The sequence below is a fragment of the Salvelinus alpinus genome, chromosome 4 (genome assembly GCF_045679555.1).
Source record: "Salvelinus alpinus chromosome 4, SLU_Salpinus.1, whole genome shotgun sequence".
NCBI classification, from domain to species: domain Eukaryota; kingdom Metazoa; phylum Chordata; class Actinopteri; order Salmoniformes; family Salmonidae; genus Salvelinus; species Salvelinus alpinus.
This window is the reverse complement of record NC_092089.1, coordinates 27,671,221-27,696,505: the sequence shown is the minus strand read 5'-3', so window position 1 is coordinate 27,696,505 and position 25,285 is coordinate 27,671,221. Positions and strand designations below refer to the sequence as shown.

At 44.9% G+C, this 25,285-nt stretch overlaps 2 protein-coding genes across 6 annotated transcripts in view; one reads left to right on the top strand and one right to left on the bottom strand.

Annotated features, from left to right (window-relative positions):
- The window catches only part of LOC139573187 (band 4.1-like protein 4B), a 28,084-nt gene extending 21,393 nt beyond the window's left edge, over nt 1-6,691 (top strand). Inside the window, exon 23 of the mRNA XM_071396374.1 lies at nt 90-6,691. Within this exon, the coding sequence (XP_071252475.1) occupies nt 90-153 (64 nt within the window). The 3' untranslated portion in view covers nt 154-6,691. The remainder of the gene's footprint in view (nt 1-89) is intronic.
- Nucleotides 6,692-7,211: 520 nt separating this feature from the next.
- Nucleotides 7,212-24,644, bottom strand: LOC139573184 (epithelial splicing regulatory protein 1-like). Of its 5 annotated transcripts, none has more exons than XM_071396370.1 (15): nt 24,253-24,644; nt 23,810-23,938; nt 22,658-22,774; nt 21,850-21,961; nt 20,584-20,745; nt 20,431-20,485; nt 20,172-20,282; nt 19,930-20,062; nt 18,868-19,230; nt 15,304-15,528; nt 14,773-15,040; nt 12,130-12,307; nt 11,554-11,680; nt 10,549-10,640; nt 7,212-9,460 (listed from the first exon to the last, which is right to left on the bottom strand). In XM_071396370.1, the coding sequence occupies exons 1-15, from the start codon at nt 24,382-24,384 to the stop codon at nt 9,334-9,336; spliced, it is 2,331 nt and encodes a 776-aa protein (XP_071252471.1). In that variant the 5' UTR covers nt 24,385-24,644; the 3' UTR covers nt 7,212-9,333. The 5 variants fall into 5 exon arrangements, with proteins under 5 accessions (XP_071252471.1, XP_071252466.1, XP_071252467.1 ...); XM_071396367.1 differs by having other exon boundaries at nt 9,326-9,462; nt 10,514-10,640; nt 24,253-24,642; XM_071396368.1 differs by having other exon boundaries at nt 9,326-9,462; nt 10,514-10,640; nt 14,785-15,040; nt 24,253-24,641.
- Nucleotides 24,645-25,285: the final 641 nt, after the last annotated feature.

Sequence of the window (25,285 nt, the reverse complement as noted above, 5' to 3'; positions counted from 1 at the left end):
CACACTTAACACACAAATCTCAGTCATGTAACATTCCTCTTGATGATCTGTGTGTGTGTGTCCCTGTCTGTGTGTGTGTCTGTGTTTAGCGGGGAAGAGATGAGGTTGGGCAGAGAGAAGATTCTCAGGGCTCTCCTGATGACGGAGCTCTGAGTCCGTGACCCTTGTGACATCATGGATGCCTCATGGACCTGGTGTGAGACGACCTTCAGGAGTCCCACGTCCACTGGCTGCATTCAGCAGTCTGCATTTACTGTACATAATGCAGTCAACCTTTCTAGATTTGCATACAAAAGACTTTGCTGAAGTGTTATTTTAAAGGGAACAACTTTTATTTCTACCCACACTACACACTCTGTAATAACATGCTCCCACACTACACACCCTGTAATAACATGTTCCCACACTACACACCTTGTAACAACATGCTCCCACTCTACACACCCTGTAATAACATGCTCCCACACTACACACCTTGTAACAACATGTTCCCACACTACACGCCCTGTAATAACATGCTCCCACACTACACACCCTGTAATAACATGTTCCCACACTACACACCTTGTAACAACATGTTCCCACACTACACGCCCTGTAATAACATGTTCCCACACTACACACCTTGTAATAACATGCTCCCACTCTACACACTCTGTAATAACATGCTCCCACACTACACACCTTGTAACAACATGTTCCCACACTACACGCCCTGTAATAACATGTTCCCACACTACACACCTTGTAATAACATGTTCCCACACTACACACCCTGTAATAACATGCTCCCACACTACACACCTTGTAATAACATGTTCCCACACTACACACCTTGTAACAACATGTTCCCACACTACACGCCCTGTAATAACATGTTCCCACACTACACACCTTGTAATAACATGTTCCCACACTACACACCTTGTAACAACATGCTCCCACACTACACACCCTGTAATAACATGCCCCCACACTACACGCCCTGTAATAACATGGTCCCACACTACACACCCTGTAATAACATGCTCCCACACTACACACCCTGTAATAACATGTTCCCACACTACACACCTTGTAACAACATGCTCCCACACTACACACCCTGTAATAACATGCTCCCACACTACACGCCCTGTAATAACATGGTCCCACACTACACACCCTGTAATAACATGCTCCCACACTACACACCCTGTAATAACATGCTCCCACACTACACGCCCTGTAATAACATGTTCCCACACTACACACCCTGTAATAACATGTTCCCACACTACACACCCTGTAATAACATGCTCCCACACTACACGCCCTGTAATAACATGGTCCCACACTACACACTCTGTAATAACATGCTCCCACACTACACACCCTGTAATAACATGCTCCCACACTACACGCCCTGTAATAACATGTTCCCACACTACACACCCTGTAATAACATGTTCCCACACTACACACCCTGTAATAACATGCTCCCACACTACACACCCTGTAATAACATGCTCCCACACTACACGCCCTGTAATAACATGGTCCCACACTACACACCTTGTAACAACATGCTCCCACACTACACACCCTGTAATAACATGCTCCCACACTACACGCCCTGTAATAACATGGTCCCACACTACACACCCTGTAATAACATGGTCCCACACTACACACCCTGTAATAACATGCTCCCACACTACACGCCCTGTAATAACATGTTCCCACACTACACACCCTGTAATAACATGTTCCCACACTACACACCCTGTAATAACATGCTCCCACACTACACACCCTGTAATAACATGCTCCCACACTACACGCCCTGTAATAACATGGTCCCACACTACACACCCTGTAATAACATGCTCCCACACTACACACCCTGTAATAACATGTTCCCACACTACACACCTTGTAACAACATGCTCCCACACTACACACCCTGTAATAACATGCTCCCACACTACACGCCCTGTAATAACATGGTCCCACACTACACACCCTGTAATAACATGCTCCCACACTACACACCCTGTAATAACATGCTCCCACACTACACGCCCTGTAATAACATGTTCCCACACTACACACCCTGTAATAACATGTTCCCACACTACACACCCTGTAATAACATTCTCCCACACTACACGCCCTGTAATAACATGGTCCCACACTACACACCCTGTAATAACATGCTCCCACACTACACACCCTGTAATAACATGTTCCCACACTACACACCTTGTAACAATATGCTCCCACACTACACACCCTGTAATAACATGCTCCCACACTACACACCCTGTAATAACATGCTCCCACACTACACGCCCTGTAATAACATGGTCCCACACTACACACCCTGTAATAACATGCTCCCACACTACACACCCTGTAATAACATGCTCCCACACTACACGCCCTGTAATAACATGTTCCCACACTACACACCCTGTAATAACATGTTCCCACACTACACACCCTGTAATAACATGCTCCCACACTACACGCCCTGTAATAACATGCTCCCACACTACACGCCCTGCAATAACATGTTCCCACACTACACGCCCTGCAATAACATGCTCCCACACTACACACCCTGTAATAACATGTTCCCACACTACACACCCTGTAATAACATGTTCCCACACTACACACCCTGTAATAACATGTTCCCACACTACACACCCTGTAATAACATGTTCCCACACTACACACCCTGTAATAACATGCTCCCACACTACACGCCCTGTAATAACATGGTCCCACACTACACACCCTGTAATAACATGCTCCCACACTACACACCCTGTAATAACATGCTCCCACACTACACACCCTGTAATAACATGCTCCCACACTACACAACCTGTAATAACATGTTCCCACACTACACACCCTGTAATAACATGTTCCCACACTACACACCCTGTAATAACATGTTCCCACACTACACACCCTGTAATAACATGTTCCCACACTACACACCCTGTAATAACATGTTCCCACACTACACACCCTGTAATAACATGCTCCCACACTACACGCCCTGTAATAACATGGTCCCACACTACACACCCTGTAATAACATGCTCCCACACTACACACCCTGTAATAACATGCTCCCACACTACACACCCTGTAATAACATGCTCCCACACTACACACCCTGTAATAACATGTTCCCACACTACACACCCTGTAATAACATGCTCCCACACTACACACCCTGTAATAACATGCTCCCACACTACACGCCCTGCAATAACATGTTCCCACACTACACGCCCTGCAATAACATGCTCCCACACTACACACCCTGTAATAACATGTTCCCACACTACACACCCTGTAATAACATGTTCCCACACTACACACCCTGTAATAACATGCTCCCACACTACACACCCTGTAATAACATGCTCCCACACTACACACCCTGTAATAACATGTTCCCACACTACACACCCTGTAATTACATGTTCCCACACTACACACCCTGTAATAACATGCTCCCACACTACACACCCTGTAATAACATGCTCCCACACTACACACCCTGTAATAACATGCTCCCACACTACACACCTTGTAACAACATGTTCCCACACTACACGCCCTGTAATAACATGGTCCCACACTACACACCCTGTAATAACATGTTCCCACACTACACGCCCTGTAATAAAATGCTCCCACACTACACACCCTGTAATAACATGGTCCCACACTACACGCCCTGTAATAACATGGTCCCACACTACACACCCTGTAATAACATGCTCCCACACTACACACCCTGCAATAACATGCTCCCACTCTACATGCCCTGCAATAACATGCTCCCACACTACACACCCTGTAATAACATGCTCCCACACTACACACCCTGCAATAACATGCTCCCACTCTACATGCCCTGCAATAACATGCTCCCACACTACACACCTTGTAACAACATGCTCCCACACTACACACCTTGTAACAACATGTTCCCACACTACACGCCCTGCAATAACATGTTCCCACACTACACATCCAGTAATAACATGTTCCCACACTACACACCCTGTAATAACATGTTCCCACACTACACACCCTGTAATTACATGTTCCCACACTACACACCCTGTAATAACATGTTCCCACACTACACACCCAGTAATAACATGTTCCCACACTACACACCCTGTAATAACATGTTCCCACACTACACACCCTGTAATAACATGTTCCCACACTACACACCCTGTAATAACATGCTCCCACACTACACATCCAGTAATAACATGTTCCCACACTACACACCCTGTAATAACATGTTCCCACACTACACACCCTGTAATAACATGTTCCCACACTACACACCCTGTAACAACATGCTCCCACACTACACACCCTGTAATAACATGTTCCCACACTACACATCCAGTAATAACATGTTCCCACACTACACATCCAGTAATAACATGTTCCCACACTACACACCCTGTAATAACATGCTCCCACACTACACATCCAGTAATAACATGTTCCCACACTACACACCCTGTAATAACATGTTCCCACACTACACACCCTGTAATAACATGTTCCCACACTACACACCCTGTAACAACATGTTCCCACACTACACACCCTGTAATAACATGTTCCCACACTACACACCCTGTAATAACATGTTCCCACACTACACACCCTGTAACAACATGCTCCCACACTACACATCCAGTAATAACATGTTCCCACACTACACACCCTGTAATAACATGTTCCCACACTACACACCCTGTAACAACATGTTCCCACACTACACGCCCTGCAATAACATGTTCCCACACTACACATCCAGTAATAACATGTTCCCACACTACACACCCTGTAATAACATGTTCCCACACTACACACCCTGTAATTACATGTTCCCACACTACACACCCTGTAATTACATGTTCCCACACTACACACCCTGTAATTACATGTTCCCACACTACACACCCTGTAATAACATGTTCCCACACTACACACCCTGTAACAACATGTTCCCACACTACACGCCCTGCAATAACATGTTCCCACACTACACATCCAGTAATAACATGTTCCCACACTACACACCCTGTAATAACATGTTCCCACACTACACACCCTGTAATTACATGTTCCCACACTACACACCCTGTAATTACATGTTCCCACACTACACACCCTGTAATTACATGTTCCCACACTACACACCCTGTAATAACATGTTCCCACACTACACACCCTGTAATTACATGTTCCCACACTACACACCCTGTAATTACATGTTCCCACACTACACACCCTGTAATAACATGTTCCCACACTACACACCCTGTAACAACATGTTCCCACACTACACACCCTGTAATAACATGTTCCCACACTACACACCCTGTAATAACATGCTCCCACACTACACATCCAGTAATAACATGTTCCCACACTACACACCCTGTAACAACATGTTCCCACACTACACATCCAGTAATAACATGTTCCCACACTACACACCCTGTAATAACATGCTCCCACACTACACATCCAGTAATAACATGTTCCCACACTACACACCATGTAATAACATGTTCCCACACTACACACCCTGTAATAACATGTTCCCACACTACACACCCTGTAACAACATGCTCCCACACTACACATCCAGTAATAACATGTTCCCACACTACACACCCTGTAATAACATGTTCCCACACTACACACCCTGTAACAACATGTTCCCACACTACACGCCCTGCAATAACATGTTCCCACACTACACATCCAGTAATAACATGTTCCCACACTACACACCCTGTAATAACATGTTCCCACACTACACACCCTGTAATTACATGTTCCCACACTACACACCCTGTAATTACATGTTCCCACACTACACACCCTGTAATTACATGTTCCCACACTACACACCCTGTAATAACATGTTCCCACACTACACACCCTGTAATTACATGTTCCCACACTACACACCCTGTAATTACATGTTCCCACACTACACACCCTGTAATAACATGTTCCCACACTACACACCCTGTAACAACATGCTCCCACACTACACACCCTGTAACAACATGCTCCCACACTACACACCCTGTAACAACATGCTCCGAGAGATTCACATATCCCTGCAGACACAGACTGACAAGCAGGCAGACAGAGGGACGGGTGACGATGAATGCTAAAGTAGTAAGGTTACTGCTGGGAATCCTACACAATCAAAGCCCTAACTGTTTAAATGATGACACAAACAATTTGTCATGACTTATTGTATTGTCATGTTGATCTGCTCTAATGAAACTGCTACATGCTGGTAACTGTACCCAGATGAAAATCTGCAGAGCTGCAGTCCCGGTCTTGTCCTGTAGATGGAGACACACCCAAACAGACTGCAGCTTGAATCCGTTGTAGTTGCCCATAACCACTACCCGGATCAGGCCTTTTTACATTCTCTTTATGGTTAATCTTAGAATTAATCTGATCCTAGGCCTGTGGTTACATGGAACTAACTGGAGAGTTTGGGTCAGAGCTCAGGTTACAGCCCTGCCATGTTTCTGTGCAGTTCCTTATTGCTGTTCTTGTCTATGTTCTATACCCCTGTGTTTAACCTTAATAAAGACAACGTGTTAACTTTAACAAACATTCTGCTCTCTGTCTGGTCTCTGCTTGGGAAGTGCGTTGGTGTGTCAGGTGAATCAAGAGAAACCGGTGCATAAACAGGATCAGGTAGAGTGTTGTGGAGTGAGCGAGAATGTGGGTGGGGTCGTAGTGTTATACAATGCTAGTTCTGCCCTCGGGGTCCTAGTGCTTCTTGTTTTCTCTCTTCCTCTACCCTCATCTCCCTCTCTCTCCAATTTTTACTGCTAGAATTATCTCTGTTTCAGGATGACAATAGTACTGTGAGAGTGTGAGAGAAGGTGTGAGGGACTGAGAGTCAGTACACCGTGGCAGGGAGTTCTCAGTCTTCCTCCTGCCACATTCTGTCAACAGCGGCCTCACCTTAGCAGTACGAGAGAAGTGTGGGAGTGTGTGAACGCAGCAAATCACAGACCCACTCATCATAGGTTCTTCACTCCAATTTGATCACTTGATTGTTGTAATGAATAATGAATTCGCAGACAGTGCGTTTGATTTGTAATCAATGAGTTTCCCAGACAGGCTTGTTTCACATGTTCTATTTATTAGACTGTCAGTGTGGTCACAGGAGAGTTCCCTGGACAGCCAGGGACCCACAGTCACAGCAGACATCAATGTATTACATCATTAACGTATTACATCATCATGGGCCATTTATAGCTCTACTGTCTAATCTGGCCTTCATGGGAGTAAAACACACTGGTTGAGTTTCAATAGTCTGAAGCGGGGTCCTCTCCTTGCCTCATCTCCTTGCCTCCCCTCCTTAGTCTGCACTGATCTAAAAACTCATGATAGATAAGAACAATATGTCCTTTTATGTCAGTGAAGTAGACTGTTGAGATGCAGCCATGCAGGCACAGTGACATTACAGTAAGGAATCAGAGAGCACAGTGGTAAATCTCCATCACAGTGAGTTGGGACCGAGCTGGGTAAGGCAATAGACAGTGGTGGAAAAAGTACTCAATTGTCATACTTGAGTAAAAGTGAAGATGACTTAATAGAAAATGACTTTAGTAAAAGTCTAAAAGTATCTGGTTTTAAATGTCCTTAAGTACAGTGGTGGAAAAAGTACTCAACTGTTGTAAAAAAGTAAATTCATTTACAAACGTAGTATTTTATTTTTGTGAGTCCGCCAGATCAGAGGCAGTAGGGATTACAACGCGTTATATTGATAGGTGTGTGAATTGGACCATATTAATGTCCTGCCTGAGCATCAAAAATGTAACTTGTACTTTTAGGTGTTAGGGAAAATGTATGGAGTAAAAAATACATACTTTTATTTAGGAACATAGTGGAGTAAAAGTAAAAGTTGTCAAAAATATAAATAGAAAAGTAAAGTACAGATACCCCCCAAAAACTACTTAAGTAGTATTTTAACGTATTTTTACTTAAGTACTTTACACCACCGGCAACAGGAATAGTAATCTCCTGGCTCTGGGCTCAGCTTGGCGTCACATACAAAAGGCAAGGGTGGAGTGGAACTAGGCAAACATAAACAGGTTAGATGGGAGGGGTGTGGGAGTGATTCAGCATTTGACTAACTACATGTAACTTTTATGTCGGACACTATGCTGTTGATATACAGTATAATCTGTATAGTAATCTGATTGGTTAGCAGTGCTTTATATTTGCCATAACATGTAAACATCTGAGTGTAGCTGGCACTACTAACTTCATGCAGGAGGCTTCCTAATACAATGTTCTAGTATTGGATTGTAAAATTATAGAAAGTATAAAGAAATCAAATGTAATATAACGTTTTTAGACAGACAGTATAAAATAAAAATATATACATATAGTATCTAGAGAGAGTAGTGCACTATGCACATTCCTCTCTCTCTCTCTCACACACACACGCACTTACGCACACACATCCACACACACTTATACACACACACACACACACACGTGTACGCATTCACAAGCACTTACACACATACACAAATGTATGCAAGTCATGAAGAAAAGTTCAGATCAATAATTAGTACTAAACGCAGCTCTACTTCTAACAGACGTCTCCTGAAGTGGTTGTAACATCTTAGAACGTCTCTGGAAAGCTTTTTAAAAATACTATGTGCAATATAAAGACAGAGCTGCTGTTTGGCTGAGGCAAAGCTCTGATATAAAATACATTTCTGCTCTCATGCATATACACTGTATATACCACAAAACTCAGACCAGACCCACATGTCCTTTGGGGGGGGGGGGGGGGGTGCATGCATGCGCGCATGTGTGTGTTGTGTGATATTGTGGTGCAGGAGTGTCAAACTTTCGGCACAGTTTAATATAGAGAACCATGTCTTATATATGTTAAAAAAAAAAAAAGGAAATATAACCACTTTTCACTGTGGCCCTCCAGATCTGGGTGAAACCCCACTGTGGCCCTCCAGATCTGGGTGAAACCCCACTGTGGCCCTCCAGATCTGGGTGAAACCCCACTGTGGCCCTCCAGATCTGGGTGAAACCCCAATGTGGCCCTCCAGATCTGGGTGAAACCCCACTGTGGCCCTCCAGATCTGGGTGAAACCCCACTGTGGCCCTCCAGATCTGGGTGAAACCCCAATGTGGGCCTTGGGATAAAATGAGTTTGACACCCCTGGTATAGTGTGTGGGTAGTGAGTGTCAGTGTGTGGATCTTTGAGCCTTCTACAGCATGTTTAGGTCCAGGTAGTGCCGTCCCTGCTTGGTCAGGAGAGGGGGGAAGGGCATCAGAGCATCACCGCTGCTGGACTGACCAATCATACTGCTCAGTACAGGTAATACCTCCATAGGACTCTACAGAGAGAGGCAGGGAGAGAGGGCGAGGAAGACAGAGAGAGGAAGAGAGGCAGGGAGAGAGGGGTTAGTGAAAAGAGAGAAAACGTCAGTACAAGGAAAGGAGTCTATGTGGTTTGAAGGTTTCCTTGTCCCAGCACCAGAGGATTCCATCACCTAGTCCACCACCTCCCCATCTGACACTAGTACAGCAGTGATAACACTATCTAGCACACTACAGCGCCCCAGGGAGGAAAGGGGAACACACCTTGGAAGGGCTGAGTCAGACAGCACCAGGTAGAAATTGACCATATAGAACAGGTACGGTTCTAGGTTCCACCAGAGAATGTGGTTAGAGCGTTGGGCCAGTAACCAAAGTGGTTGCTAGGTCGAATCCCCGAGCTGACAAGGTAAAAATCTGTCGTTCTGCCCCATAACAAGGCAGTTAACCCACTGTTCCTTGGCCATCATTGTAAATAAGAATTTGTTCTTAACTGACTTGCCTAGTTAAATAAAATAAAAATCTGATCCTAGATCTGAGGTTAGGATTGGGTGTATTCTGATCCTAGAGGTTAGGATTGGGTTTGTGGGGTAATCTGATCCTAGATCTGAGGTTAGGATTTGATGTGTGGGATAATCTGATCCTTGGGTTTGTGGGGTAATCTGATCTGCACTGTAAAAATATAGATGTCAAGAAGGAAATCAGCTGGTTGCCACAGATCTAGGATCAGATTACACCCCCCCCCCCCCCCCCCCCCACACACACACACACACACACAAACACACACACACACACACACAATCAAAATGTGAACCATCAGGGGGTAGAAGACATCTGATCCTGGACCAGTGGTTGGGGAGGAACTTCTACTCAGTGTCCCGATCAACACAACATTCTCTGGTGGAACCATCATCTTTTTTTACAGTGTGTGGTTTGGGGCATTGAAATCCCCCCTAGCTAGACTCCGTGACCCCTAGTAACCCCGAATCTCAAACCACACCCACAACCACGTCGTCCCGGAGACGAAGGAAAGGAGAAACACGCCCCATGACCCTGTCAGCCAATCCTTACCTTCCGCCTGCCTAGGACACACCCCTTAAATACACAGCCACTCTTTGGGCTGCGTGAGCAGGGTCCGGGAGGGATCGTGATCGTGCATGTTAGCATGAGCGTGCACAAGGCCATCCTCAGTAGCGTACTATAGTGTTGAGGGGGACAGAGACACAGGGGACTGAGACAGGCTGGGCTGTGTGTTCAGAAGAGTCAGCCTTTACAAGATGCTTACTGCTGATTTATCTACAGTATATAGTATCACCTCCATTTACAAACTAGTGTTCATTAGCACAGGCTGAACTCACTGGCTATTTCCTAGAGTATGTATCAGTGAGGAGCAGCCTCTTGTAAATCAAGTCCATGCAGGCAGTGGAGATCCACCCAACAGAATGCCTGTGGGTGTTTGTGAGGGAGGGAACAGAACAGGGAGGGTAGACCTGACTAACTTGTTTGATAGCCTCCAGGCAAACACAGTGGATACCTGACAGTATAGTACACTCCTCCATTAGCAGATTTGAATACTTCCTTTGGATCAACCGTGAGACATGAGAGGACACGGCAACACATACTATACCGGTCACATTGCACACACACACACTTTCTCTAACACACATGAACGTACACACAGTCTTGTATATCTAACGGTGTGGGGACACACAATTCAGTCTCATTCAAAATCCTATTTTTCCTAACCCTGAAACATATCCTAACCTTAACCCTAACCTTAACGCCAAAACCTAACCCCTAACCCTAGCTCCTAAACCTAAACCTAATTCTAACTCTAACACTAATTCCAACCTTAACCATAAACCTCCTAGAAATAGCATTTCACCTTGTGGGGACTAACAACATGTTTGTTTACTATTCTTGCGGGGACTTCTCTTCCCCACAAGTATAGTTAAACACGTCCAAGTGCACACACACACACGCACAAACACGCACGCACGCACGCACACGCAACGCACGCACGCACGCACGCACGCACGCACGCACGCACGCACACACACACACACACACACACACACACACACACACACACACACACACACACAGTTTACCTGGTATCCCTGAATGGTGTTGAGCAGTTCTTTATAGGCGAGGCCATGCATACGGACCACTCCCCCAGGGGAGGGCAGGGGGGTGGGGGAGGGGTAGTACCCTATAGTGTTGGGAGAACCTGGGGGACTGGAGAGAGGGAGGGGGAGGAGAGAGAGAGTGAGAAGAGAGGAGAGAGAGGGTGAGGAGAGGGTGAGAAGAGAGGAGAGAGTGCGAAGAGAGGAGAGAGAGAGGGAGAAGAGAGAAGAGAGGAGAGGGAGAAGAGAGAGAGAGGGAGAAAAGAGTGAGAAGGGAGGAGAAAGAGATGGTGAAGAGAGGAGAGAGAGGGAGAAGAGAGTGAGAAGAGAGGGAGGAGAGAGAAAGGTTATTGTGGTCTTAGTGCTGTTTGCTCTTCCTTCTGATACCACACTACTGTTCAGTCATTAACTACCCTTGTGTATGTCCCCTCCCTCCCAGCCCCCAAGGCACTTACAGTATATGACTGGATGGTTTATGGGGCTAACAGTTCTTATCTGGGGCACTGATATCATTAACTACCCTTGTGTATGTCCTTCCCCACAACCCATAATAGTCCTTACCTGGGATAGTATGCAGTGTAGTTCATGTAGAGCTGAGTGCTAGCTGGGTAGTAGGCGTGTCCAGGTCCTAGGGGGCGGGGACTCAGCAGCACCTGCCCAATGGGAGGGAAGAGGCCGGCAGCCTCAGCTGGCAGGATGGAAGGGACGGGTGGGAAGGAGTAGGAGGGAGGAGACAGACCTGGGGAAGGGGGATTGGGGGTGGGGGGGTAGTTAGACAACACGCCAAGGAAAGGACACGGAAAGGACACATGCCCAACACGGAACACAGAGAACTACAGATCCCCTGGTCCCCTCTAAAGATGGCTGCTGTGAGCAGACTACACTGTGCTTCCCAGTCGTCTACAATGGCTATGTGACATGGTCCGGTCATAGTTTGTTTCTAGGAGAGGCTTCTGCAACAACGACCCTCCTCAATGAAAACCTTTAGTTTCTACAGACTTGTGTTTGGGCTTGACTCCTGACCCCACTAATGACCTCACTATTATATCACCACGACTGTTTTACATTTGAGTCATTTAGCAGACGCTCTCAACCAGAGCAACTTACAGTGTTGAGTGCACACATTTTCATACTGGTCCCCGGTCGGAATCAAAACCCACAACCCTGGAATTGCAAGTGCCATGCTCTACCAACTGAGCTACACGGGACTATACACCAGAGCTCAATGACTAGACATCCCCATCACTACACACGAGAGCTCAATGACTAGACATCACCATCACTACACACCAGAGCTCAATGACTAGACATCACCATCACTACACACCAGAGCTCAATGACTAGATACCACCATCACTACACACCAGAGCTCAATGACTAGACATCACCATCACTACACACCAGAGCTCAATGACTAGACATCTCCATCACTACACACCAGAGCTCAATGACTAGACATCTCCATCACTACACACCAGAGCTCAATGACTAGACATCACCATCACTACACACCAGAGCTCAATGACTAGACATCACCATCACTACACACCAGAGCTCAATGACTAGACATCACCATCACTACACACCAGAGCTCAATGACTAGACATCACCATCACTACACACCAGAGCTCAATGACTAGACATCACCATCACTACACACCAGAGCTCAATGACTAGACATAACCATCACTATACACCAGAGCTCAATGACTAGACATCACCATCACTACACACCAGAGCTCAATGACTAGACATCCCCATCACTACACACCAGAGCTCAATGAATAGACATCACCATCACAACACACCAGAGCTCAATGACTAGACATCTTCATCACTCCACACCAGAGCTCAATGACTAGATACCACCATCACTACACACCAGAGCTCAATGACTAGACATCTCTATCACTACACACCAGAGCTCAATGACTAGACATCACCATCACTACACACCAGAGCTCAATGACTAGACATCACCATCACTACACACCAGAGCTTAATGACGAGACATCTCCATCACTACACACCAGAGCTCAATGACTAGACATCACCATCACTACACACCAGAGCTCAATGACTAGACATCACCATCACTACACACCAGAGCTCAATGACTAGACATCACCATCACTACACACCAGAGCTCAATGACTAGACATCACCATCACTACACACCCGAGCTCAATGACTAGACATCACCATCACTACACACCCGAGCTCAATGACGAGACATCTCCATCACTACACACCAGAGCTCAATGACTAGACATCACCATCACTACACACCAGAGCTCAATGACTAGACATCACCATCACTACACACCAGAGCTCAATGACTAGACATCCCCATCACTACACACCAGAGCTCAATGACTAGACATCACCATCACTACACACCAGAGCTCAATGACGAGACATCTCCATCACTACACACCAGAGCTCAATGACTAGACATCACCATCACTACACACCAGAGCTCAATGACGAGACATCTCCATCACTACACACCAGAGCTCAATGACTAGACATCCCTATCACTACACACCAGAGCTCAATGACTAGACATCCCCATCACTACACACCAGAGCTCAATGACTAGACATCTCCATCACTACACACCAGAGCTCAGCTCCACCCACCTCTCCCACAGCCCCCCTGATTGGACACACTCCGACTGGAAGACTCAAGCCCAATCCTAAATCAATCCTGAGTCTCTACTTTCAAGTCACTTTTGTAATATTGCTTACACACCTATCCAATGCTTCCAGTACATTGGGATCCATTTGGAATTGGGCAAGAGGCCTCACACATGCCAAGCACACATAAACCATTGGAACACACTGTTTTTAATCAGAGTGTGAAGAAGATGTTTACATTGAACAGTCAGTGAAATACAGATTTCTCCCCGCATGCAAATTCACCAAAATCACACAGAATTTCCCCAAACCACAAGGGGTAACACACACAAACACAAACACTCACACACACTCACACACACACACCCCAGGTTCCTACCCCTCTGGTCAGGTCAGACGCTCCTGCCCTCCCAGAGTTCTAGATCAGAGAGAACCCAGACAGAAAAGAAGACAGGGGGCAGGATTTAACCTCTGACCTCTATCCCCTCACCCTTTCCTGCCCCCTGGTCTGTGGCAGCCCACCTACCCTGCGGTCCCGAAGCGCCCAGCTCCCAGCAGCACTTACGTCTGGACTTACATGGCGGCGGGCTGAGCCCTGTCCCATTCCTGGTCCGGGTGTGTGTGTGAATGTGTGTGTGTGAGAGGGAGCCTCCCATCAACACCAGACCCATCTCTTCAGCGCTACAGGGGAACACCTCCACATAGCGGCTGTTAACCCCTCGCTTGCCAGCCTGGCCCGGACCAGACATCACCTGCTTGTGGACCCGCTGGGAGGCAGAGAAAGCCCGCTCCGCTGAACGCATCTGGATGAAACAGTCCCCTGACGGACGACCCTATGGAGATACACACACAAACAAGGGTAATTCTAGTATCAGTATGTATAGTGTGTGTGTGTGTGTGTGTGTGTGTGTGTGTGTGTGTGTGTGTGTGTGTGTGTGTGTGTGTGTGTGAGTGAGTGAGTGAGTGAGTGAGTGAGTGAGTGAGTGAGTGAGTGAGTGAGTGAGTGAGTGAGTGAGTGAGTGAGTGAGTGAGTGAGTGAGTGAGTGAGTGAGTGAGTGTGCGTGCGCGTGCGTGAGCAGGCTTATATAGTGTGTACCTGTTGGTTGACCACCATGTGTACTCCGTGTGGTCTGATGTCGTGTGTGTATTCTCCTAGGAAGGCCAGTATGTCCTCTATGGTGGCGGTGTAGGGCAGCCCCCTCAGCCTGAGGCAGTCCCTCACGCCACCAGGAGAGGGCAACAGAGACACAGAGGGCAACATTGACAACAGGGGGGCTGGAGCCACGGGGATCAGAGGGGCTGACGAGTACCTGTTCAACACCTACACACACAGAGAGAGTTATACGGTTAGATGGTTATAAGTGCTGGTTCAGCAACAACATACACACATAAACAAGCATATTCTCTCTGGAGTTCCTGGTTTTACTCTGGCAGGGGTATTCCGATTAAGTATGTGTAGGTGTGTGTGTGTCTGTATTGAAAAGGTGTGTGTGTGTTTGTGTGTTGACAGTAGGGATCTGGCTGTTTGCCAACAGGATATCACAATGTTTACCGTCCTGGAGAGGAACTGTAACCCAGCCCCCTCAGGGTCACTCACTACCACTGAACTCTGACCTCTTGACCTCTCACCTTCAGACATCTAAAACCACTAGAACATTTAAACCTGTACTGTGTAGGAGTCTAAAACCACTAGAACATATAAACCTGTACTGTGTAGGAGTCTAAAACCACTAGAACATTTAAACCTGTACTGTGTAGGAGTCTAACCACTAGAACATATAAACCTGTACTGTGTAGGAGTCTAAAACCACTAGAACATTTAAACCTGTACTTTGTAGGAGTCTAAAACCACTAGAACATTTAAACCTGTACTGTGTAGGAGTCTAAAACCACTAGAACATATAAACCTGTACTGTGTAGGAGTCTAAAACCACTAGAACATATAAACCTGTACTGTGTAGGAGTCTAAAACCACTAGAACATATAAACCTGTACTGTGTAGGAGTCTAAAACTACTAGAACATTTAAACCTGTACTGTGTAGGAGTCTAAAACCACTAGAACATTTAAACCTGTACTGTGTAGGAGTCTAAAACCACTAGAACATTTAAACCTGTACTGTGTAGGAGTCTAAAACCACTAGAACATATAAACCTGTACTGTGTAGGAGTCTAAAACCACTAGAACATTTAAACCTGTACTGTGTAGGAGTCTAAAACCACTAAAACATTTAAACCTGTACTGTGTAGGAGTCTAAAACCACTAGAACATATAAACCTGTACTGTGTAGGAGTCTAAAACCACTAGAACATATAAACCTGTACTGTGTAGGAGTCTAAAACCACTAGAACATATAAACCTGTACTGTGTAGGAGTCTAAAACCACTAGAACATTTAAACCTGTACTGTGTAGGAGTCTAAAACTACTAGAACATATAAACCTGTACTGTGTAGGAGTCTAAAACCACTAGAACATATAAACCTGTACTGTGTAGGAGTCTAAAACCACTAGAACATATAAACCTGTACTGTGTAGGAGTCTAAAACCACTAGAACATTTAAACCTGTACTGTGTAGGAGTCTAAAACCACTAGAACATATAAACCTGTACTGTCTAGGAGTCTAAAACCACTAGAACATTTAAACCTGTACTGTGTAGGAGTCTAAAACCACTAGAACATTTAAACCTGTACTGTGTAGGAGTCTAAAACCACTAGAACATATAAACCTGTACTGTGTAGGTGTCTAAAACCACTAGAACATATAAACCTGTACTGTGTAGGAGTCTAAAACCACTAGAACATTTAAACCTGTACTGTGTAGGAGTCTAAAACCACTAGAACATTTAAACCTGTACTGTGTAGGAGTCTAAAACCACTAGAACATATAAACCTGTACTGTGTAGGAGTCTAAAACCACTAGAACATATAAACCTGTACTGTGTAGGAGTCTAAAACCACTAGAACATTTAAACCTATACTGTGTAGGAGTCTAAAACCACTAGAACATATAAACCTGTACTGTGTAGGAGTCTAAAACTACTAGAACATTTAAACCTGTACTGTGTAGGAGTCTAAAACCACTAGAACATATAAACCTGTACTGTGTAGGAGTATAAAACCACTAGAACATATAACCCTGTACTGTGTAGGAGTCTAAAACCACTAGAACATATAAACCTGTACTGTGTAGGAGTCTAAAACCACTAGAACATATAAACCTGTACTGTGTAGGAGTCTAAAACCACTAGAACATTTAAACCTGTACTGTGTAGGAGTCTAAAACCACTAGAACATATAAACCTGTACTGTGTAGGAGTCTAAAACCACTAGAACATTTAAACCTGTACTGTGTAGGAGTCTAAAACCACTAGAACATATAAACCTGTACTGTGTAGGAGTCTAAAACCACTAGAACATATAAACCTGTACTGTGTAGGAGTCTAAAACCACTAGAACATATAAACCTGTACTGTGTAGGAGTCTAAAACTACTAGAACATTTAAACCTGTACTGTGTAGGAGTCTAAAACCACTAGAACATTTAAACCTGTACTGTGTAGGAGTCTAAAACCACTAGAACATTTAAACCTGTACTGTGTAGGAGTCTAAAACTACTAGAACATTTAAACCTGTACTGTGTAGGAGTCTAAAACCACTAGAACATATAAACCTGTACTGTGTAGGAGTCTAAAACTACTAGAACATTTAAACCTGTACTGTGTAGGAGTCTAAAACCACTAGAATATTTAAACCTGTACTGTGTAGGAGTCTAAAACCACTAGAACATATAAACCTGTACTGTGTTGGAGTCTAAGTGCATGGGAATGTTACTACACTGAGAGCTGAAACACCTGCATGAATAGGTCTATTAAGACTGTGAGAGGTGAGGTGTGTATGTATGTATGTATGTATGTGTGTGTGTGTGTGTGTGTGTGTGTGTGTGTGTGTGTGTGTGTGTGTGTGTGTGTGTGTGTGTGTGTGTGTGTGTGTGTGTGTGTGTGTGTGTGTGTGTGTGTGTGTGTGTGTGTGTGTGTGTGTGTGTGTGTGTGTGTGTGTATTAGGAGGGTAATCTTTCACAGACCAGAGCATTTAAGTGTTTACTCAACAAACCTCCCATTAACCAGAACGCCAGGCAATGAGGAGGATAGCACACACACACACACACACACACACACACACACACACACACACACACACACACACACACACACACACACACACACACACACACACACACACACACACACACACACACACACACAGCCAAACACACACACAGACACACACAGACACACACACAAACACACACACACACACACTCGCTCATCCAGTTGTTAATTAGAGTAAATGCCCATGTTCTATTGAAGCTCTGTGTCACACCCTTAAACCTTTAAATCCTCTGCTTAGGTTTCCTACAGAAACCCCCACCAGGACTATACCAACACACACACACCAACACACACACACACACATGCACGCTCACTCCCTCCCGCTCTCTCTCTTTCTACCTGTTGCACCTTAGCAGACAGACAAACACACCCTTCCCCCAAAACACAGACACACACGTTCCACCTCAACAGACAGGCGCACACCCCTCCTCCAACACACAGACATACCTGTCGCACCTTAACAGACAGACAAACCCTCCCCCTCTTCATACCTGTTGCACCTCAGCGGCGGTGCTCTTGAACAGCTCAATGTATCTCTTTCCCAGGATGTCTTTGTGCTTCCTGAGAGCGCACTGAGCATGCTCTTCACTGGCGAATAGGACAAAGGCATCGCCTGTCGGCCTTCCATCAGGGAAACGCACAAATAGGATGCCATCCTTGTCACCACTGACAGGACACGCCTCTTTAGGCCCCTCCCCCTGGGAGAAGAAGGCCAGCACCTGGTCAGGTGTGGCGGTGAAGGGAAGACCTCTCATCCTGACAATCACCTGGTCCTCACGAGACAGAAACAACGCCACCTCACTGGAGGTACCGCCTGCTATCTTAAGGAAGTCCTCTCCTGTTGCCTTGTACACCTGCAGCAGAAAAGACATGGCATTAACTCCTGCTCTTTGGGCTCCAGCTGTTACTGACAGGTTACGTTTACTTATTTACTGGTGTTGTTAGTATCTGAGCAAGACCATAGATAGAGTTAGTAAAAGGTTGATAATAGGTTATTAACAGGTCACCTCTATGTATCGTTGGTTAGTGGTAGGGTTAGTAAAAGGTTGATTATAGGTTATTAACAGGTCACCTCTATGTACCGTTGGTTAGTGGTAGGGTTAGTAAAAGGTTGATTATAGGTTATTAACAGGTCACTTCTATGTACCGTTGGTTAGTGTTAGGGTTAGTAAAAGGTTGATTATAGGTTATTAACAGGTTACCTCTATGTATCGTTGGTTAGGGTTAGGGTCAGTAAAAGGTTATTAACAGGTTACCTCTATGTACCGTTGGTTAGGGTTAGTAATTGGTTATTAACAGGTTACCTCTATGTACAGTTGGTTAGGGTTAGGGTCAGTAATAGGTTATTAACAGGTTATGTCTATGTACCGTTGGTTAGGGTTAGGGTTAGTAATAGGTTGATAATAGGTTATTAACAGATGACCTCTATGTATCGTTGGTTAGGGTGAGGGTTAGTAATAGGTTGTTAATAGGTTATTAACAGATGACCTCTATGTATCGTTGGTTAGGGTGAGGGTTAGTAATAGGTTGATAATAGGTTATTAACAGATGACCTCTATGTATCTGTTGCCCATGTGGTGTTTGTGTCTCTGCAGGGCCATGTCTCTGTGCTCTTCACTGATGAAGCGGACCATAGCCTCTCCGTTCCTCCGACCCTGGGCGTTCAGACACAACGCAGCACCACCTCTGGACAACACACAGCATTACAGCTATTACAACTATTTCAATACACTACACACCATCATAACAGCAACGAGTCAAACACAACACACCACTAGACACTGAACACACATACTTGGCAATGTTGAGTCCTCTGAAGAAGCGAGCGATGTCCTGGTCAGATGACTGCCACGGCAACCCCCTTGCTCTGATCACTGTGTTGTCACACACACGCTCCATCTTACTGCTACACACACGCGCGCACACGGACACACACACACACACACCAGTTAGCATCAAATCACTCACCCGCTCCATCCAACTATGTAAGAACACCAATGAATAGTATCATATCATCTACCTTACTGCTAATCTATCTTAACGAGTCTAGTTACCAAGTGCCGCTTTCAAACTTCTCAGTGACTCTCTCTGGGTTTGAGAATGTGTGACCTACAACAAACAGAAGACCAGAGCAGAAGTCAAAGATAAGCAACAACGATAACATTGTGAGAAAAGTCAGAGTTTGTGTAAGTTAGTGTGTCACTCACATAAGGGTTCCAATAGCAGGGCTAGGACGATGTTGGCCATGGTCTGGACCTGCAGTGCTGCTGTGACCGGTGACAACATGGCCGTCGGATCCAACACAGCCGTTGGATCCAGTACGGCCGGCGGCTCCAATATGGCTACTGGCTCCACAGTTACACTGAGAGCTGAGGAAACCGGGGTCAAGGAGAAAACTACAGGAGAGGAGCAAGCAAGGTGTGTGTGTGCATGTGTGTGTGTGTTAGTCCTGCTTCCTGGTAGGTGTGTAGGGCTGGTCCTGTTGGCTCAACACACAGCATGTTCCTCTTGGAGCTACAGTGAGACACGTCAATTGTGTCTCTATTTGCATTTCAAAACCTCTAGTCCCACAGCCAACACCCTGAGGCCTGCAGACGCCTCCCCCATGGGAGTGTGTCAGTATCACACACACTCTCGTGCTCTCTCTCTCTCACAACCATGCACGCGCGATCACACACACACACATGCACTAACGGCATGAAGCTACACTACAGAAGCAGGGTTCATGCAAAGCTGTAAAATGAACCAAGTGTCATTGCTGTGAGTGTCATTGCTGTGAGTGTCATTGCTGTGAGTATCTTTGCTGTGAGTGTCATTGCTGTGAGTGTCATTGCTGTGAGTGTCTTTGCTGTGAGTATCATTACTGTGAGTGTCATTGCTGTGAGTGTCATTGCTGTGAGTGTCATTGCTGTGAGTGTCATTGCTGTGAGTGTCATTGCTGTGAGTGTCATTGCTGTGAGTGTCTTTGCTGTGAGTGTCATTGCTGTGAGTATCTTTGCTGTGAGTGTCATTGGTGTGAGTGTCATTGCTGTGAGTGTCTTTGCTGTGAGTATCATTACTGTGAGTGTCATTGCTGTGAGTGTCATTGCTGTGAGTGTCATTGCTGTGAGTGTCATTGCTATGAGTGTCATTGCTGTGAGTGTCTTTGCTGTGAGTGTCATTACTGTGAGTGTCTTTGCTGTGAGTGTCATTGCTGTGAGTGTCATTGCTGTGAGTGTTATTGCTGTGAGTGTCATTGCTGTGATTGTCTTTGCTGTGAGTGTCATTACTGTGAGTGTCATTGCTGTGAGTGTCTTTGCTGTGAGTGTCATTGCTGTGAGTGTCTTTGCTGTGAGTGTCATTACTGTGAGTGTCATTGCTGTGAGTGTCTTTGCTGTGAGTGTCATTGCTGTGAGTGTCATTGCTGTGAGTGTCATTGCTGTGAGTGTCATTGCTGTGAGTGTCATTGCTGTGTTTCTCAGTTGTAAGGATACATTCTGCCATGTACTGCACCTCCAGGCTCTTGGTGTCTGCAGAGGGGAAGTGCTTCCTGAACTCTTTCTTCAGGTCAAAAAAGGAGTTGAAACATTCTGGCAGTGCCAGGTTCTGCCGAGGAAGACAACTGCAGACATTACACACTGGGCACAGACGTCAATTCAACGTCTATTCCAAGTTGGTTCAACGTAATTCTATTGAAATGACGTGGAAACAACGTTGATTCAACCAGTGTGTGCCCAGTGGGTAAAGTCACATACATTAACCCAGGGGAACTGAATGTGGCATGTGCTTGGATCACCAGAGTTTGAGTCTTGCACGGACCAAATATACTGTAGTATGCCCCTTTAAAAACGTTCTGACCATATTATTATTGATTGAACAGTAGAGAGGAGGAAGAGAACATGTGCAGCCTACCATTGACAGCTGTTAGGTGTTGGGTCGTATCAGGAGCTAGGCTGTCTGTTTACTACCCTCATTTACATATTTACTCATGTCAATAAAGTTAAGTTCCCCATGGGTCTGTATATCATACTAGATGTGAGGGGGGGGACTCAAGATGTAATAGGAGAACGGTGTGTGTGTGTGTGTGTGTGTGTGTGTGTGTGTGTGTGCTTGTGTGTGTGCGCGCGTTCATGTTCAAACAAAGCCAAGACAATATGTCAAGACAACCTCCCATTTCAACATCATGTAGAGCAGGATCTTGACAGAACAGCAGACATAACACATTTCTTTATGGTTCTGTGAACACCAAACGCTTCTGCTGGAGGTAATTGTGCTCCCCGCCCTGCCAGCCTGTACCCTTACCTTGCCCGCAGCTTCGGGGTGGAGAACCTGGCGAATGTGGAGCTGCCCGTCCGTACACACACACACTGACGTGCCTGCGCCCAAGCTGTTCACCTCATTGGTCAATCTCAGATGGAACTGTTTAAAACATAGGAAGAGATCAGCTACAATGTAAACTCTTTAAATCAATATCAGATAATACATCTGTAATAAACAATTACAGAACAACTCACTGGTAATATTGAAAATCCACTAACATTTTATTGGTTGAAAGTGTGATCATTATTCTTGTGATGATGAATAACAATGCAGCCATTTATAATCTCATTATTCAGCAAGCGCCAAAACGTTGGCCACAGTACACAATTTCATCCAATGAGTTATAACTGTTTACTACTGACTAATAAACAACCTATTAATGCTGTTTATAGACTATTTAAACTGAGTCTACCTTAATGGAAAGTATTACCATGAAGACAAAATATTTACAAAAACATCCAAATATAGGCTTACAAATTACTGCTTGTGATAAAGTCCAACTTGAATGGCTTGTTGTTACTTTCGAGCGGCTGGAAACGATTTGTGGGGTGATGTCATCGATGTTTGTGTGTGTATGTCTGTCTATTGTCTTTTGTCTATGTATGGTTTATATTTTTGGTTTCAGAGAACAAGCACTTTAATTGCACTCTAATTGTATAAGCCTCATTATGCAAATTGGGTGGACATTTGCATTACTAAGCTGTAAAGATCCACACCTTCTCATCACTCAATGGACTTTTACAACTATCTGAGGGATAGTTGTAAAAGTCCATTGAGTGATGAGAAGGTGTGGATCTTTACAGCTTAGTAATGCAAATGTCCACCCAATTTGCATAATGAGGCTTATACAATTAGAGTGCAATTAAAGTGCTTGTTCTCTGAAACCAAAAATATAGCCTGAGGGGCTGTCAAGTAAAACTCTATAGGGATCGAAAATGATGATTCATTATTAGCCAATTATAATTAGATATCCCAGGATCAAGGCCTAAATAAACAATCAATTGTTATCAAACTCCAATCAATGCATCGGTGCCTCTGATTTCAAGTGAAGGAGGAATGGATGGCAAAGCAGAATATGATGAGGTCAAACATGTATTTCATAAAAAACCACGAGACAACAGATACTGTCTGTACCTGGTTTAGCGCGTGCTCCAAGCCTGTGACTGTAGAGACAGACTCCTCGCTGTCCTCTCTCTCCCCCAGACAATCTTCTGTAAGGTCCGAGTGCTCAGGCCGTATTAACACCTCATTCACCTTTCCCAACTGGACCAGAGAGAAAACACACACACTTCAGTACATTTAAAATAACAATGTGTACACTTAAATACACACTTTAATATGCATAATGGAGTAGCCGATTTATGGCTAACTTATGATCAGTTTTGTCATTAGACCTCATAAACAGAAGAAAGGTGGTCGTATTTTAAACCAAATAGGGCACATTGACACAGAGAGCACTCTGGTTATGTTGGATGAATACTTTGTCTTTCTATAGATTACCTAATCTAGCTCCTGAAAAAAAAATTAGTCATTATCATATTCTCTTAATAAAGAAAGGAAAATATTTTAAAGATGACCTTTTTGTTCTTCAAGTCCACGAGCTGCCACACCAACTGCTCGAGCTCTGTCTCGTCCGAACCCAAGAGGTCTCCGCAAGCGCCAGATGTGGTGGCGAACAACACCACCAGGTAGTCTACCTGAGCCGTCATTTTCAGGATAAATACAAAAATAAACTACTCTAATTACACCCAAAGTAATAGAAAATAACCTACAGCTACACCCCCAGAACAGTATAGAACCCAAAGAATCCAGCCACCCACACCCAGACACCTATGCGCAAAGGTGTGCTCAGCAACTCCAGATATTTTTAGTGGCTTCTTGATTGCTTGGTAATCTATGCAAAATCTCCGGCACACCTCATCGCAGTGTAATGGTGAATGTTCCTTTTTTTGTGATGCACCTACCTGTGTGCGCTGCGGTCCACGTGACCCAGGTAGCTACCTGCATGGGGCGTATTCATTACGCCGATTCTGTTGCAAAGCGCTTCTTAAACGGAAACAAACGGGACGAAACGGAGAGGGACCTACCTGCATTTGTCCAATAGAAACTATTGTTTCCTCTGTTTCCTCTCGTTTGGTTCTTAACCTGTAAACGGTTTATGTAATGAATATACCCCTTCTCTTTCTGAGTGCTGTCCCTATTGGTGCTTTCAAAGAGGGACGTGGCACGGCATCGCGACAAACCCATCCGCCCAACCTGAACAACATACACGAGAAGAACAACAATCTCATATACTAACCTACAAACTGATCATTGCCTAGTTTTTATCTCTATTCATGAGTAGACGAGTGCATAGGCTATTTCCAAATGCTACGCTTGGCATATAGGCTGCAGTGGGAAATGTTATTGAAAACAATGTAATGTAACATAATGTTGTTTTCTGCATTTCTGCTACTGCTGAGAAAATATTGAGACCAGCCAATCGTGGCAAATCAGTGACATCATTACAATAAAGTATATAAGGCTTATTTAAAAATAAACAATGATGAAAAATATGTAGATCCATTGTTTTCATTTAGGCTATTGTAAAATACATATATCAAATATTCA